The sequence below is a fragment of the Apium graveolens genome, chromosome 4, assembly GCF_009905375.1.
Source record: "Apium graveolens cultivar Ventura chromosome 4, ASM990537v1, whole genome shotgun sequence".
Lineage (NCBI taxonomy): Eukaryota > Viridiplantae > Streptophyta > Magnoliopsida > Apiales > Apiaceae > Apium > Apium graveolens.
In genome coordinates this window covers 11,750,474-11,769,447 of record NC_133650.1, presented here as the reverse complement: position 1 = coordinate 11,769,447, position 18,974 = coordinate 11,750,474, and the positions used below count along the sequence as shown (strand labels likewise).

The 18,974-nt window shown below is 34.9% G+C and overlaps 3 protein-coding genes across 3 annotated transcripts; 2 read left to right on the top strand and 1 right to left on the bottom strand.

The window, feature by feature from the left end:
* Nucleotides 1–2,112: 2,112 nt before the first annotated feature.
* LOC141717754 (uncharacterized) lies at nucleotides 2,113–4,564 on the top strand. The gene has a single exon (XM_074519953.1). The coding sequence runs from the start codon at nucleotides 2,729–2,731 to the stop codon at nucleotides 4,241–4,243; it is 1,515 nt and encodes a 504-aa protein (XP_074376054.1). The 5' UTR covers nucleotides 2,113–2,728; the 3' UTR covers nucleotides 4,244–4,564.
* A 1,379-nt stretch (nucleotides 4,565–5,943) lies between these two features.
* On the top strand, nucleotides 5,944–9,086 carry LOC141717752 (SNAP25 homologous protein SNAP33-like). Its single transcript, XM_074519951.1, has 6 exons — nucleotides 5,944–6,195; nucleotides 7,073–7,636; nucleotides 7,924–8,017; nucleotides 8,144–8,274; nucleotides 8,555–8,652; nucleotides 8,825–9,086. Exons 2-6 carry the CDS (start codon nucleotides 7,151–7,153, stop codon nucleotides 8,922–8,924), a joined length of 909 nt encoding a protein of 302 aa, XP_074376052.1. The 5' UTR covers nucleotides 5,944–6,195; nucleotides 7,073–7,150; the 3' UTR covers nucleotides 8,925–9,086.
* A 3,186-nt stretch (nucleotides 9,087–12,272) lies between these two features.
* On the bottom strand, nucleotides 12,273–12,761 carry LOC141717753 (uncharacterized). The gene has a single exon (XM_074519952.1). It carries the CDS (start codon nucleotides 12,682–12,684, stop codon nucleotides 12,415–12,417), a length of 270 nt encoding a protein of 89 aa, XP_074376053.1. The 5' UTR covers nucleotides 12,685–12,761; the 3' UTR covers nucleotides 12,273–12,414.
* Between the last annotated feature and the right edge of the window lie 6,213 nt (nucleotides 12,762–18,974).

Below are 18,974 nucleotides of genomic sequence, written 5' to 3'. Positions count from 1 at the left end.
TGCTGGTTCTGATTCCTGCTCCACTTGTAAAACATGATATTCATTTAAATTAAAAATTCATAGAAAATAAAATTTATCTAATAAGATATGATTTCTGTGAATGCACTAACATGCACACAGAAGAATGTGCCTGCAAATGTCAGTTGTTAGTAATGAGAGTCAATAGCATGCTTAAGAAGGTGGCAACCACGTATATTCATACTAGTATTCTATTGTTCTGTATACTTCTGTTAGCAAGTACACGAAGTACTAGGGGGTCGTTTGGTTCGTAAGATGGTGTCAGTTTGGAACGAGCAATCGGGTTAAGACAGTATGTGATTCCTGTAGCTAGTGAATATAAAGTTAGGGACTCGGTGTATGTGAGCGAGTATCTTGAGCATCTGCTACAAAATCTCTAAAGTTCGAGATTCAGTAGAAATGTGCGATAATGCCTGTCAAATTCTGCAAGAACGGCACAATTTAAAAAGTTTAACTTAGATGACAGCATAATATGCATGATCGATATTCTTAACAAGACATCTGTATGACGGTCAAGGCAATCGAAGAGCCGGCAGGTTCTTCATTAGGATTACAGTGGCCGGCAGTAGAAGCGTATCTATCCAAGTATATTCATGTACTTTTAGTTCTTCACTAATCACTAGTTGGCCAGTAAGTGACAACTTATAGTGAACATTACCTAAATTCCAACCCATATACTAGTAATATTTATCTGTTAGTTTTAAGATTAATTAGCACTCCTAAGACTCAGATAGTGCCAACATCATGTTAACTTTATGTTAAGTGTACTTTGGGATTAGTGATTAACCTTGTAGTACATTATCAAACAGCTAATCAGCTTGTTCAGAGATGAAATCTACTTACAGTTTTGAGCTGGATTCTTCAAGTTATATAATAATGTTCAACAGTGGATTTATAATCTGTATATAACTTTTCTTTTGGTTTCAGTTTTGTCTCCATTTACAGACAGCCTTGCTAATTGCATTTTTAGTCATTAATTTTCTTAGGATTAAGTTCTTAGAATAGTTCCATGTAGCGAATAAACAATTTTTGCATTTTACGGAATCAGATCGAGAAAGTATTCGAGATACTAGTGACCCAGATGGAGCAGTTTGCATCATGAAGCAATGTTGATCCTGCTGAATTGTATAGGAAAGAATGACAACATACAATTATAAGATACAAAAACCTCAGAATAGTGAGATGCTGAGTATAAACTAAGTGGCTTCCAGCTCCACTTGTAGAATTTTTTAACTAGCTTCACTTTATTTCTTGTCTTCAAGTAAAATCACAAACTTAAGTCCAATTATACTATTCTCTTTGTATCCTTCGATGCAATTCAGACATCGATTAGTGTTGAGTACGTCTGGTTTGGTTTGGTTTGGTGTGGTTTAACGGTAGAGCTTCGAGCAAACAAACACAGAGTTTTTTGTGTTTGGGGGGCGGTTGGTCCAGCCTGGAGACTGGAGTAGAGCTCCAACTGCAGGCTTGTAGTAGGAGCAACATATGAGTGCAGTACCATGTTCCAAATCATTTCCCACCAATCATTTGCACAACAACTAGGGTAAATAACAAAACTACCCTCATTCCTTTACTCATATTACCAACTGTCATCAAACAGATTTTAAACTATTCTCAACTTGCCCTGCTGTCAATGACCATGTACTTGAAAGAAAGCCTACTAGTTACATATATATCATCGGTTATCCATAATGTCAACAAATACTACTAATACTACCTTTTTATATACAACATGATTCTCTTAATATGACAGACTTGATCAGTTTATCCCTGAGCTAAGAATCTTTATGTTTGTAATATGAAATTAAATATGATTGTGGTTAAATATATTTAACACGGTAACAACTAGTGTGTGTTGGTAGTGGCGGAACCTGAATTACAAAACTGTCGGGGTTATAAAGAGTTGTCGCAAATTTTTGGACGTTAACCGGGGCTAAAAATTTGCTAGGCAGGGGGGGGTGCTTGAGACTTGAGAGTGAGAAATGAATAAAGAGAGAAATGAAGCAAAGAATAGAGTTGAAGCTTCTACTTGATCACTTGGGGGTGGTGGGGGCTTTCCTTAGTAACTAGACAAAGGAAAGAATAGTGAGGTTAGAGTAGGTTGTTGTTCCTCAATCATAGGGATGCTCAATGTAGGACACATCCTCAGCCGTCTGATTAGTTTGGCGTAGGATCCTTAGTTGAGTACACGTGCTGCTCTTTCCCTTTTCCTCTTTTCATCTATCTTTGCTTCCATGCATGGATTTCTCCTTCAATTTCACCACCCTCTTTTTTTACATATAGACAGCTAGAGAATGAAAGCAAAAAGGGATCAGAGCTGAGAGAGTAAACAACTCTCTTATTCTTCTTCTTAATTCTTCCATTTGTTCATATATCTCTTCAAGTTTTGATTTTTTACTTCAATCTTTAGCTACTAAAAGTTGCTAGTAAGACAAAAGGGGGGCAACTGCAATATTCATGTTACATATATTCTGTCATTTGCTACCCTGTCTTTGCTTTTCTTGACAGCTGATCTTGTTGCAGCCTAAACTTTGATGTGTGTTTCTCAGATCAGCTCATTGAACAAGCACATTTTCGATTTTAGCTTTTGATTCAGTTTCTTCATCCGGGTATTTGAAATTTCACCTCGTTTAATCTGAATTGTAGTTCTTCTGCTTCAGGCCTTTTATTTCTGTAATCTGGATTTTTACTGTTCAGTTAAGTAATATCAATGGATATAGATCAAGAACTGAAATATATGTGCAAATTGTGCGACAAGAGCTTCCCTTGTGGCAGATCATTGGGGGGTCACATGAGGTCTCATGTTATATATACATCTGATCAAGCTGATCACCAAGAAAAGCTTCACAGAAAGAAACTCTCTTTAGTCAACTGCGGTGATAACAATGATCCTGCTAGTTATCGTCTTAGAGAGAATCCCAAAAAGTCATATCGATTTGAAGATTTAAGTGGAGCTAGCCTTCTCGATGACAAGATTTGCAAAGAATGTGGTAAAGGTTTTGGGTCTTTGAAGGCAATGTTTGGGCATATGAAGTGCCACTCTGATAAAATTTCTCGAACTCGGCTGGAAGAACAAGATTCAGGGACTAAAGCTGATCAATCAGATAATGAAACCGCTCCAAGTCGGAAAAAGAGAACATCCAGAAAAGTCAGACGCTTTGACAATAATAACATGGTTAGCGCTGCTACCCCAACTTCATCTTCATTATCTTTCAATGCAAATGCTTCATCATCTGTGTCCGGGATTGAGCAAGAACAAGAAGAGGTTGCCATGTGTTTGATCATGCTTTCGAAGGATGTTAGTCATCGGAATGGTCTGAATTCTGTTGGAGAGTCCTCTGGTAATAATTCTGAGCTGCTAGAAACTAAGATTTCAGCGAGTAACAGTGGTGAGCTAGTCAACTTAAAAAATCCAAGTGAAGGGAAGTTGGAGTTGGAATATGGACCTAAGATGAAGATATCAAATATGAAGGTTGGTGCGCTTCTTCTGAATGACAAATTGGAGACATCTGGGATGGTTGAGGTATCAGATTTTCAGGATTCTATTCTGGAAACTGATAAGATTTTGCCAAAGAGAAGTGAAAATGATCTAAAAGCTGATTTGGTCACTAAGAAGAAACAGAACTCAAGAAAGAGAAGAAGTCCCGAATTGTTCAATCCTGATTTGGGAACCAACTACTCAGAAATGTACAGTGAAAATCTTGAGAAAAAGAGCAATTTCGAGTGTGCCTCTTGCAACAGGGCCTTCCATTCATACCAAGCTCTTGGCGGCCATAGAGCTAGTCACAAGAAACATAATGGAAGCTGCTACGATTCGGGCCGTGAAAGCAACACCGGGACTGGTAAAAGTCTATTACAAAACCACACTGCTGATAAAAGCGGCCAGCTTGATCAAGAAGTTATAGCAGAGACAAGTAATGGGAGAAGGAAGTTAATAAACAATGGAGTCTCACATGAATGCTCAATTTGCTTCAGAGTTTTCTCATCAGGACAAGCTTTGGGCGGTCATAAAAGATCACACTTAATTGCTGATGCCAAAAACAATCAGAGCACAAGTACCAGCACTGTAATTGATCAGAAACCAGTTCTAGAAACTCGCAACTTTCTTGATCTCAATCTGCCAGCTGCTGATGAAGAAAATGACACTTCAGCGCTAGATTTCAATCGATGGTGGATCGAAAGCAACCACAAGCATGATTCCTTCCTCAGTCTTCTGACAAACTGATGATACATGTCATTCAAGAGTGTACAGATGCATTCATTCTTTACATTCTGGAGTGTCACCTGCAGTCTGCATTTGACAGTTAACACTATTCTTTCAGCTTAAGTAGCTGCATTATTCTTATCCGGGGCTGAAGTAGCTGCAATCATACTTATTTTGTCTGTAATTCTTATTGTCTGCATTTTACCATCCTTGCTCTGAATAAGCTAAAGCAGGGCATATAGGAAGTCCTAAATTTTACTTGTGCTACATGTAATTTGGATATCAAGACTTGTTTGTATTAAGCACTTTGATGATTTAATATTAAAACTACCTTTTAAAGAATGTATAGTACAAATTTCAGTAATGCACTTTGAATAATGCATTGCATATATATATATGTACAGTATGACAAAACAAACAGTAGAGTAGTTGACTATAAAAGTGGAACCACCAGGATCATTTTCTTATCTTTTCTTTTAGAGAGTGAGGTGTCTAAACATGGATTGAGCAAATGTGCAGTGCTATATCTTAAAAAGTAGTGTGCTAGAAAGTGGCCTAATGTAATGTGATTGTTTAGTCACCAACCTTTGAACATGACAACTATTTCCACTCTCATCTATTTCATCCCATATGTATATTACTTATTTATGTTAACCATAATTATTGTTGCCTTAATAATCTATATAATTTAAAATTAATTGGACAGACACTTGCGAGCCTCCCAACCTCACCTGCATATTTCAAAACAAGTACTCCAATACGGAAAATAAATACTTGAAAAATCGGTCAATTATTCGAATTTTAGAGGGGGCAACGAACGGATTTTCCAATTTCATAAATTTAGTTACGTAAGCAGGCCCGCATGCATGAAGCCCAAAACGTTTTTAACCGACTGACGTGAAAGACCAAAACAATTGATTGAAATTAACTACACTTCTGGAAACATTGACACTCAAATTTTCTATTGCTCCAGAAGATTAAATTAATTAACATTCATTAACCATAACACCCTTAATTCATTTCAACTCAAATCTAAACTTTAACAATTACAAATTACAATTAAACCTCTTTCAAACAATAGATTCGGTACCAAGAAAAAAATTACTTTCACAAATTTATTACTTTATCGAAAATAAAAATATACTGTATTCATTATGTTGCAACCGGGTATTTTAACGAAATTATTACTTTATTGATTATTACTTATTTAACTTATCAAAGAATCTAACAAAACATAACTGCTCTCCTACCAATGGCCTGGTCAGCACTCAGCAGAATGGGCTCCCACAGAATAAATGAATAAAAACTGAGAATACCTAAAAAGGGGGTCTATTTTCGTGTGCTAATCTGCTTAGAACTCGCATGAGCACGACGAGTTCAAAGTCAACTTCCACGCGCTACTTTTCTATTTCCCTATTAATATTATTTCATAATTAAATTAATTAAAATCAGTTATATCTTGTTTTATAATAATTTATTTCTTTTTTTATTTTAGCAGTTGAATATTTCCTCTTTCAAAAAAAAAGCAGTTGAATATTTCGTTCATATCTTTATTATTACCCCTTCTGTACTATTTTCCCCACTAATGCAATACTAAATGACAAATTTTTAATTTTTATTAATAAAAATTAAAGAAGAAAAAATAAAATATTTCCCAAGTTGTGTACATGTATGAAAGAATAGAATAAATCTTCCAGAGTTAAACTGCTAAACCATGATTAAAGGGAAACTGGTAAACAGACTTTCTTGAAGATATAATAAGTCCATTTTCAAGAATTTCTCAACACTTTCCACCAACTAGACCTTTCTTTCCAAAGATTTTATTTACTTACATACATACATACATGTATATATACACTGCAGATTATGGGTTTTTCCCATAATTTACAATCCCCAATTCTTTTGGCTGCAACTCAAGATTCTTGAAGTTGTTTCTATACATATCAAGTTTCAATCTTTTGGTCAAATCTCAGGTACCCTTGTCAAATATTTATTTTCTTGATTTTGGGTTTGACTTTTTATTAGAATTTATTGATGATTTTGTTGGTTTGATTGAGTTCTTGAAATGGCTGTTTTGGAGTTTTTGTGTTAAAGTTGTGTTCTTTGATGTTTATTATGGGTTTAGTTGTGTTTTGGATTTAAGGGTTTTGTTTGATTGCTTGTATATTAATGAACATGATTAGACAAGATGTTATGATGATGATGATATGGAAGTGGTTTTGGGAATTATTAGTTAAGAGTAAGGCATTTTTCTGATCAAGAATCTATGTAGTAGTGTATATATACATGTACGGATAAGTACACCATACAAGTACAAATTTTCCCACCAAGAAGTTGAGTGTATCAGATATGTTTGGTGAACAATTCATGACTCCAAACTATTGATCAAATGATTTCAATTCCGCTGAATTGTTTTTTTTTTGTTCCGTGGACACTATTTTAAATTTAACTGTTTAGATTAGGTTGCCAAACACATTGTGATACTATTGATAAGAAAAATAGCTAATGAACAAAAATTAGATGCCAGAAGTAAGCATGTCAGAAAAAGAAACGCAGGTTTGATTTTCTTGGTTTAAGGTTATAGATAATCTGGGGTCAAACTTAAGATATCTGTAAGTTTAGCTGGTGCTAGATTGTTAATTAAGATTGTTCATTTCATAACTTTTAGTTTTATGGATTTGTTCCTTTTGATTAAGAGAGTTACGCTATGGTAAAATGTTCTTATTTTGTTTGTTTTTAATTAGGAGGTCCTAATTTACAACCCTGATTCTGTTTAACAAACTGGATTGAGCTATTTACTTCTCCAGTATATTCTGATAAATTGTTTCTGTTTTCATTTTTCTCCTCCAGGCACTCGGTTTCGTAACTGAACAACTGATTGTTATACCCTAGCAGTATCAGTACACAAATCAATTTTTCTTTAGAATCATGTTTAGTCATAGGAAATCTCCTTTAAACAAAATCTCTAAACAAACCTCAGTTGACGCCGGATTCCCTAATAAGCAAAGCACCAATCCTTTCGATAATGACAGTGAGTTAGATAAGCAAAGGGTTAAGCCCGCAAGGGCTTCATCAGACCCATCTCAAGCGAATTCTGATAGCCGTGCTAGCCTTTTTGATCTCAATGAGGTGAAAGGAACCTCCAAATCTTCTTACTCTCTTTATTCAGCTAAAAGCAAATACAAGAATGATTTTCGTGATGAAGGAGGATTTGAAAATCAGAGTGTACAAGAATTGGAAGATTATTCTGTATATAAGGCTGAAGAAACTACAAACACAGTCAACAACTGCTTAAAGATTGCAGAGGACATTCGAGAGGATGCTACCAAAACTTTAGTCACCTTGCATCAGCAGGGTGACCAAATTACAAGAACCCATGCAACTGCTGCTGACATCGACCATGATCTGAGTAGGGTACGTCTTGTATACTTCTATGATTTGAATCCATCAGACAGTTACCGTATTCTGCTCTAGTTACAAACATCAATGGTTTCCCTTCATTCTGTGAATTGCGAGGCAATAGTTCTTTGGTTTCTTTAAAACAATTGGATAAATAGTACTAGCTCTATACATGCTGGAGTAGAATAGTTAAAGCTTAATTTGCATTGGCCTCTACTCTAGTGGCCTACGTTAATTGTAATATCTGAATATCAGAATATGTTATTGAGATGTCAACCTTACATTTCTCAATGTGATTGCAGGGGGAGAAGCTTTTGGGAAGTCTTGGAGGTATTTTTTCTAAAACCTGGAAACCAAAAAAGAATAGGCATATTGCAGGCCCTGTTACATTTAGAGGTCAGTTTGTCACTTACTCAGCTGCTGCTTCGCTTTCTTTATCCCAATCCAGCTCAGAACCCCTCCCTCTTGAACAAATTGAAAATGAAATGCTTCTAAAACTCTAGGGACTTCTCTTTTCTTCAGATGATCCAGTGCTAAGAAAGGGTAATCACTTAGAGCAGAGGGAGAGATTAGGATTGTCTTCTGCACCCAAGGGACAATCTAATGGACGAACACCGCCTCCTGAACCAACAAATGCAATGCAAAGGGTCGAGGTATGTGTTTAATATACTTTATAACTGATTGGAATGATACATGGACTTGTATCAAACTGATTTGTTTCAAAAGCAAGTGCAGTTATCACGTTAAAGTTTTAGTTTAAACTGATTCCGTTATGAAGCTAATGAAATTTGTTTTCCAGCTAGTTTTGGTTACATTTGTACGGATATCTTTTTCAATAGAGTTTAGGTTGCCTGGTAATTTCAAGGTACATTTATTGTCTGTAAAGTAGTAACTAAGAATTTCCTTGTACCTTTTCGTTTACAAACATAATAGAGAGAGAAGACAAAGCAGGATGACTCGCTATCAGATTTAAGCGACTTACTGGGGGAGCTCAAACATATGGCTGTTGACATGGGATCTGAAATTGAAAGGTTAGACATTTTTCTTTGTAACTAAATGTTTTCAGATTTACCTGATAAAAAAAATGTTTTCAGTTAGAGATCCGTCTCTTTATCTCTCCTGCACTCTAGATTAATGCAACTTTTTAGCAACTAATCATTTCATTATATAATATATGAAAGTAATTCGTGGTTGTTTCTTCAGGCATAACAAACTCCTGAAACCTGTTGAGGATGATGTGGAAGAGCTAAACTACAGAGTAAAAGGTGCTAACCAGCGTGCTCGCAAGTTGCTAGGGAAGTAAAACAGTTTAGACCTTAATGGAATTCTCAGAACAAACCATTGATGACATTGATCAGTTCTGTTCAGTGTTTAAACCCTTTCAGGATTGTATTAATTCACTTGTTTAATTTTGTACTTTCCTTTCTACACCAGAGTAAATTTGTCAAATTTTGGCTTATCATTAGTTCAGTGCTGTTGTCAGAATTATCTATGGCAAATTAGACTTCAAGAGACTTGCATTTTCCTAATAACTATAAGGTTAGTTACAACAGACAGTTAAATGCCCTCAAAAGAAATTTGATACAACACGTGGAAGCATTTTGTGAATTCTATTTTAACCACTAAAGATCCAGAAATATGCAAGTAAAACAGTCATATTTTCTGCATTAGAGGGCCAGTAGAATCTTTAGCTTAAATAGCTAGGCAATTGTAATGTAGGTGACCATCTTAAACTATAAACTTGTAGACACTGCTCCTTGTCCAACAAAAAGCTCCCATCTACTTTTGTGAAAGAAACATGGTTGCACATCTCAACTTTGGGGAGACAATGTTTGATATGACCCTGAACAATATTTGATTTCACAGACAAAATGTGAAAACAATTAGCCCCGATATGGCCTGCTTATTAAAAAGCTATTACTTCAAGATTATATACCTGATTCTATAAAATTTCACTGAATTTTTTAGCGCCACAAGATTGAAATGTTTACGAACTCAAACAAGTTCTCAAATCCAAAACTTGTACACCTCTCCAACTCTATAATTGCATTCTGCGTATGCCAGAAGTAAGATTCTACAAGGGATGGAGGGAATGACATTTTTCCACAAGCTCAGGCCTTTCAAGTTTGAAAGTGGCAAGGCAAAGAATTTCACCAAGACCCCATGCTAAGTTGCTAACCTCCATTTAAGGCAACACCTCATAAGGATGCCATTAATGTCTCAAGGACCTTTTATCACACTGAATTCTCTAAAAGCCTGCCCAATTCCACCGGACCATAAATATCACTACTAAATACTTGTACACCTCCCTAAAATCATATTAATTTTTCTCTTTATAGTACTAAAGCAGAAGCCCAACCTTAGCATTTATGTAGTTTAGTCCTTTCTAATGGGGTGCAGCTATTCTTTGCAACCCCCATCACTTGGAACTCCTCTCTCTCCATAGATTTGAACAAATCATGCAGAAAACTTCAGCTTCTTGGATTCTTGCAGCAGTCATCTTCATTTTTCTGGTAAACAATTTATACATGGAAATCTCTCAGCCAACACAACATCATTACCAATACCAGCACATACGCTTCTCTCGCTTAGTAACTGGTCAAGTTTACAGAGAAAAACCATCATGGAACACAAGGAATGATCCAACCTCATCTTTGCAGCTTGTTGCGATTGATCCTAGGTTCGATACTGACACAAGAGTGGTGCCTAGTGGACCGAACCCCCTTCATAACTAAATGATATCTCCTAATGTAACAAGGTGAGCTTCATGTATATCCAAATCTAGCAACTCTTCAATCCATCCTTCAGAGGACTAAGTATGCTCCTGAATTAAATAGCTTTGCCAGATGTTCAACCGTAGAAAAAGATGTTTTGAAATCAAACTTGTTAGCTGATCAAGTTTCACTAGCAGTTTTTCCTTTCACTATTCTTGTAATAGTCAAGAAACTGGCCATTAGGTCAGTAGAGAAAATCCAATATGATTTTTTTTTCCTTGATCTGGGGACCTTATTTCTTTTTGTTGATGCCATGAATCTGCAGAAGTATGCTATCACTAGTGCATGGTCTGTGAAAGTCTTTGGGATCCCCAATACTATTTTTAGTAACCAGCTATATTGACTCGATAATCCAAATCTTAAGCACAAGAAAGCTGCTATTTTGTGCAATCGATTGTAAGCTTGCTATACACTTAACTATCAATTACATAAACCGCCAGAAGCTCTTTCTGTTACATCTTACATGTGCAAAAATCTGCTAGACTTGTAAAACAATAGCAGATCCTAGGACCCTTAACTCTATTAAATTGAGAGCCTACGCCCTACGGCCATGTAGTTCCCACGATAAGCTTACTGTCTGACTTTAGCTAATGAGTATGAAAAGGATAAATCCAGTACTTATTTAAATGCACTATTTATTTTATTTTCATTTTAGTAACTTTTATGTTTTGCAAGTCATATATTATTTCTAATTCATCCAAAGTAATAGATTATTCATTATAAATAACTTTCTTAAGATAATTCAAACAGATCCTAAGACCTAAGCGAATCACATTTCAAACTCACTTGCAGCAAAAATGCAAATGTCAAGCCTCAAACTGCTGGTCTAAGACACGTATGTGTGTCTATTATTCATTTAACAATAATTTTTTTGTGCTTTTCTTATGATAAGTAAACCAAGAAAAGAATGCTGCGGAAGTACATTACAATGGAAGTAATTGGAAACACGGCAGGATCAGAGATTATAAACAACCTCTGGAAAAGATTTGAAGGTTTTGAGCCAACTTAGTTCAGTATTTTGACATGGCTACGTAGTTGCTTCTAACTATGAGAAAAAATCTTCAAGGGAAGAATTGCTTTAAAAAAATATCTGTTTCAACTGACAGTTCACTGCATAGTACATATGTTAGTGCAAAAGATCTTTCATCATCAACCTTCATTATACACAAGGTTCGTGACATTGGAGCTCTTAGTAATAAAACTGGAAGTAAAGCACATTTATTGAGTTCTTCTGCGGCGTCAACACTAAATAGTGCTAAGCTATTTGGATTTCAACACAAGACACAAATGGAAAATCAGCTGTATCACAAACTAAACTACAGGACAAAGGTTATTTTGATCATTTGCGAATTCTACTGAAATACTGAGATAGTGATAATTAAAGGAATAATAATAACATTAACTTAAAGATAGGGAACTGCTTTTCATCATGAAAACACAACTTAACATTCGTAACCGTAACTTTAATAATACTACCGAAATACAAGACACATTCATAAAAACCAGCAAAAGAACGATTACATCAAAGAAGTTCAAAATTTTAAATTTCGTCTCTGATAAGATGTGCAATATTCACACTACCCTGCCTGCATCATTACACAGTCTATGCCAGGCTGACTAATTTCATAATTTCCAGTTCTTAAATTGGGCACAAATATTCCCTAAACATACCATATCATCAGAAACTTTTCTCACGTTTTCGCTCATAAAATTATTAATCAGAATCAAGATACTAAAGCAAAAATTACGCTTAATCATCAAACCAAGTTCAACCGATACATAAACCAAAATCACGTAATCAACATTAAAATCAAAATCAAGCACAAGCACATTCCGAGACCCCGAAACACGAAATCCAACAAAACCACAAAAACAGAAACACAACAAAGTTCACAACTTTATCATCATATCAAAAACAGCCAACTGCCAAATTTGTCTGTCACATAAATTTATTAAAAATTAATATCCAAAAAAACACTTACAATACAAAAGGGCTTAATAGTCAATTTAAGCACTCAACTAATTGAGTTCCATGACGCTTTTAACTTTGGGTGCGTAAAGCGAGTAAACAAGAACCTGTCGTTTCGCCACCTCTAGCTGCGACTTGCCGTCGGAAAAAGCGGCGGCGGCGGCGGATGGGTCGGAGAGTAGCTTGTTCATGCGAAAGGCGTCGATTGTACGACGTTTGCTGTACTCTCTTATGTTGTAGTCAGAGAATTGACGAGATGTTCGAAGAAGTGACCGGAAGAGAGAGATGATTTGGGAGCGTGACGGCGACGCAGCTGCCATTTTTAGCTGCTGCAGGTATGTATGTGTGAATACGATTTTGTAACTAAACGTAACAAGGTGCAAAACAAATACAGCAAAAAATGGCTTTAATTAAATTTTTAAAAAACCTAAAAAAAATAGTGGATATCAACGTTACAGTAAAATGTACTCCTAGTTTTTAATTCTCATCTTATAATATAGTTACACTTTGAATTTTTCACAAATCGTGCCGTGAAATAGGTTGAAATTTAGGTTTTTGATATTATGATTCACCCGCACCGCAATTTCATAATATATATTTATATTAATTATATATTAATAAATTTTTAATATAATTTTTATATTTTTTAATATAATATTATTACTTTTGTATCCATAATTTCATACAACATTATTAAGTTAATGTATCTTGAACTTGTGCTTGAACTTTGTTATTGATTCATTCTATTTGTCTTATTTTCAATGTTATAGTTATTATAATAATTTAACAATATTTATTTTAGATATGAATGTTTTGAATTGTAATTACTTGTACAACTTAGACTTTTAATTATTAATTATTTTTTAATATTTAATATTTAATAATTAATATTTATTTTAGATATGAATGTTTTGAACTTTGTAATTAATTGTAATTACTTGTACAATAATTAGACTTGTACAAAAAGAAATAATAAGTGCATTTTAAAAGTTTGGAGATGGGTGGAAAGAATATCTTAATAATTTGAATGATCGTGCTGATATGTTGATTGAAGTAAGCGGAAAGATTCGCATACTATTAAATGATTATGCTCGAAATATATAAATTATATTGCAGTCGATTTCCTGTGATGGTATATTGTAATAGTTCTAGTTGGAGAAGTGTAATAAACGCTTTTATGCAAAACATTTAAATATAAATGATTGCTTATGTTGGATTACTATCATGTTATGTTTACTGTAGATGCTTTAAATAATATATATACATTGCACAACCATTTCTGCAGTTTATTCTATTTACACATATGTTTTCCTTACATGAACTGTATACATCAAATTACATGGATTGAAAGATTTCTGTACTTATACAACCTGACCATCGTTTGCTGGTTCGGGATCATTGATTTCAACGTCTTGAAATCTTGCTTGCTCTGGCCCAATACCTAAATCCATGTTTAGGAAATTCTGTATATCTGCAACAGACCTATCAAATGTGCGAAGGTCATGCGAATCCTCTCTGCCAAGGGTTGCCAAACGATGCGCAACTGCAATCCTATGAGGGTGAACCAAATTAAGTTCATAACGGATATTATAATCATTAAGCCTCGAAAGAATAAGCCTGAAAGTCTGTCTAGTATGTGGTGTAATTCCTTCTTCTTTGTAATATTTGCATTCACGATATGCTTGTATATTGTCGGTTTCAATGATAACACGTTCGTAAGAATCCGGGAATGCACGACGCATGCCTAGTAGAATAGTCCATAATGCACTATTCAAGTTTGTAAGGCCTGGAATTGTGCCATAAGTGTAACACCCACAAATCCGGGGTCGGGGATCCGGCTTGTCACGAGTTCCATTTCCCTTAATAACACTTAATCTTAATAAACAACCCACTACTGTGTACGATGACCCCACAATATAAACACACACCACAAGTTATAGTCTCAGAGATGAATATCAAAAATAACACAAGTCATTTTATTCCACAATTATAAGTCATTACACCTTAAAAAGAGTTTCTGAATAAATTTACATTTCTTTGCCATTATTATAATTCATAAATATACATAAGTCCGGTACATCAAAAGTTGAAAAACTAGCCTATTGGTAGTTCCTACCTCAACTACAACGACATCAACGCCTACAGGAAACTGCGGGACATTTCCTATCCGCTCGCGAATTGGGAGCTTGGTCATGTTCATCTTGTCTAGCTGTTGTTGTGTGATGAAAGAATAAAGTAATGGTGAGCAACAAGCCCACCAAAATAACATGTATACTAATTAACAATATATGAGCATTCTTATAGTACTCATGAAAGTCTTGGTCAAGCAAAAATGAACCAAGTTTGATATCTTAACGCGACCAAGTCGCAAAAAAATCAGTATATATGTATATATACTTTTCAAAATCTTTAAAATCCTCTTCCATGCATAATATACACAGAGTTCCAGTTTATAACTGTATAAAAATATCGTTACAAGGTGATCTCATATATCTAACCTTGTCTCAACGTTTTTCTAAAATTTTTTGTCATGCATAAGATAATCCTTTACTAGATATAAGTTGAAAAGATGAAGTCACAAGATACTCCCATATACTTATATCTTTTACGAATACTACTTGAACTACCACCGTTCAAGATATAATCAGTTTCAAAAGTTCATGACATAGACGAGACTACAAGATAAGATTTGAATAGATTCAATATTTGAAATATCATTTGAAAGAAATGAAGTTACGAGATACTTCATTAAGTCCCGATATATATATACACCTATATATATATATATCTATATCTCATACTTTTCTTGAAAAGCTCTTTTATGAACAGTATAAACAGAGTTGTAATACCTAATGAATTTGGAAAAAAGAAAAACTTTGACATAAACCCGATATCTTGCTGATCATGCAAAGATATCCATTAAGTAATATTTTCTACTAGTAGATGGATGAATTCCTCGCCTGTCATTACCCTGGCCGCATTAGGACCTCATGCTAGACCGTTACCCGGCCACTCACGCGTTGATGGACTGTCACCCAGCCTCTTGCACCTTGATAGACCGTACCCCGACATGTCGCTTATGTCGACTCATTTAGATGGACTTATTTCCCGAACGTTGGGCAAGTAATCAAATTTCTTTATCAAACAGCAACCTCGTTGCGAATATGTTATATATATTTGTGATGTCATGTCTAATAATGATTTGTGTTTAGTTTTCAGATCTTGACTAACAGGACAAATCAGGACTTAACTGGAAATCAGTACTTATACTGAAGTCAGAGCTTAAGATATCAGAACTTAAGTTATCAGAACTTAAGATATCAGAAGATATTCATCATAAGATAATATCAGGACTTAAGAAGACTTTCAGATAAGGAAGGCGGCTGATTGAAAGGAAAGAAGATCAAGAATAAAATAAGAAGAGATATGCATGGAGAAGAATTCTATGAAGAATAGAAGACTTGGAGGAAAAGATAACTAATTGATATATTTTAGGATGCAGACTTATATTCGATATCAATTAGAAGATTATCTTGTAACTGTGTGTCTTTAAAAACACAACATAGGGTTTACACTAAAAGTGTTATATTATTCGAGAATATTATTCATTGTAACCTTAGCAGCTCTCGTGATATTTGTTCATCACTGAGAGAGGACGGTTCCATTGCAATACTGTCTTATTAATAAGATTATTCTTTTTTCATACTTGTGTTCTTAATTTGATTAGATTGTACTATACACTGTATTCAACCCCCTTCTACAGTGTGTGTGACCTAACAAATGGTATCAGAGCCAATCTGTTAACACAAATACAGTAAAGATCCAAAACAATCATGTTTGAAGAAGAACAAACTCCAACCAAGCCCACCAAAACTGAAGAAACTCCAAAGACTTGAATCCGTAATCGATATGAGACTATTAGGGTCCCCATACTGAGACCTTCTGAGTATCCCATATGGAAAGTGAGGATGACTATGTTTCTAAAAGCTACAGATCCAGAATAACTTGACAGAATTAAAGAAGGACCACATAAGCCAACCAAGCTCTCCGTTGTAGTTGCAGATCATCTAGCAAAGACCGAACCAAAGGAGAAAAGTGAATATACAGCTGAAGATATCTCATCTATTGCTAAGGATGCAAAGGTAAGGCATTTGCTGCATAGTGTGTAATAACCCCAATTTTTGGAAATTTTTGAAACCCTTATGAATAGTGTTTTTGCTGAATGAGAAAACTGTTCATGCCACACTATGTAGGGGTTCTGATATGGATATTCTGAGATTTTATTAGTACTTTATATGAGATATAAGTGTATGTAAAGATCGTCAGAATCCAAATCCGAACACTTTGATTTTTCCCGGAAATACACTAGATACGGAAAGATTTGAGAAAAAGGTAACAGGATAAAAATGATTTAAATAAAAGGATTATAGGAGAGGATCATAAAAGGAATATAATATATTGAGAAAGGTTAAGGGAACCTAAGTAATAAGATCCCGGGTATGATCCCTCAAACGATAAACGAAAACGAAAGTTAAGCGAACCGTATAACAGATCAGCGGTCATTAGGCAAACGATTAGGAAGTTAATCAAAGGGATTAGTGGGAATGATGTCATCCAACCAATAGAAAGGGGACAAGGAAGGGAGGATGACATCATGAAGATGACATAGGCATGACAAGAAAGGAAGGAGATGTGGTGACTTTTTAACCACACAAAACCAAGGGCAACTAGGTAATTCACTAAAGCAAACAACAAAAATCAACCAACCAAAAGCAAATCAAGCCAAAACACAAAAATCTCTCTTCTTCTTCTTCATGCTCTCGGGTTTTTTCTTAAGAAATGGGAAGTCCAAGCTCCTCCACTTACTATTTAGCAAGGTAATTATCTAAGCTTCCCCATGGATAGTTACATACTTCCTATAAGTTTAAGCTTCTAATTCCAAGCCAATCTTTTTCTATAAATCATGAAAGAAGATGGTGAATAGTGTTTTCAAGAACTAAAATTTGTGTTCTTGAAGTTTTGTTTAGATTAAGCTTGGATAAGGGCTTTAAAGGTGATTCCAAGCCATTCTCTTGATTCTCCACTCTCCAAGGAAGGTATAAACTACAAACCCTAGCTTTAGTTTTGAGTAATTAGGATTGAATGTGTTTGATATAGCATATGTGAAGCATGATGCTTGATTGGTTGAGGTTTGGTTGAGTTTGTAGAGATTAGTTGGTTTTATTGCATTGTTGGAGTTGTAAATCTTGGTAATTAGTTAAAGAACCTAAGTAAAGCCTTTAGTTCATGTGAGGAATAAGTATAAATGGTTAATGTGGATTTGTTGGGGCTGTTATGATGTGGTTTGGAGGGATATTGGTTGTATGATTGATTTGGGGTTGATTTGTGGTTGGTATTGAATGGTTTAAAGTTTGGGAAATCGCGTAAACATAGCCGTCGTAACGTCCGATTTCCTGTAGACTGTTTTTGTGCATAACATTAGGACCCGAGAACCCCCTGCTAGATTATGACCACTGCCATGTTTAGATAGCTCATGTTACGAGCTTCGTTTTGATATGTAGTTGGTTCGATTCCGATGCACGGTTTAGGAGAAACGACCGTTTCAAGTAACGGCGTTTCGCAAATGAAACTTTTCCCCTCGCCTTACTTTGAAACATAGATTAAAGACCAAAAAGGGTTAATTAATGTATGAAACATTTATGGTAAGTGTGTTAGGCAGTTGGTAAGAGACTCGCGAAGGAATCGCTTTAAAACTCGTAAAGGTTAAATTATTAAAAATGGTGGAGCCGAGGGTACCCGAGTGACTTAAGCAAATCAGTGAGCGCAAAACAAGCGTTAGAGTCTAAGTTAGTTAAAGTATAGATTTACAAGTGACTTTGGTTTAATTCCAACTTACTTGTTGTTTATAGGTTACCAGACTCGTCCCGAGCCATTCGTAATCCCAGTCGCTCAGGCAAGTATTCTATCCGTTATACTGTTGTTGTGATGAATATATGTATTTGCATTATCTTGCGATAGATGCATGTTGGTTAATTAGCAAATGATGCAATATATTGAAGCATGCTGCTATGGTATATATATATGCATGCCTGTTTCACATTCTTTCCATATATATATATATCTGTTGGTTCAGTTGATAATACCTATGCTAGAGGATAGCGGTAGCTTGCATATACCCTTAGTATAGGGACCCAAAGGTGAAAATATTTTCTAAAACCGGGAGTCGAGGATCCCGAGTAGATTTTTGTATATATGGATATGGATATATATATATATATATTTATATATATATATATGGTTATAGTTTTTCCAAACTATTAATCGAATAAGGTTTATTCGATAACTTTAAACTTTATTTTATTATTGAATATTATTTCGAATATCATTCGAAGGCGTATGACTCCTTTTGTTTATTTATCTGAATATTACTTGAATATTCATCGGAGGGCTTATGACTCTTTTATATTATTTATTGAATATTATTTGAATATTCATTCGAAGGCTTATGACTCAGTTTATATTATTTAATGAATATTATTTGAATATTCATTTGAGGATCTATGACTCCGATTATTTGTCGAGGTATATTCTTTATTTTATTAAAGAATAA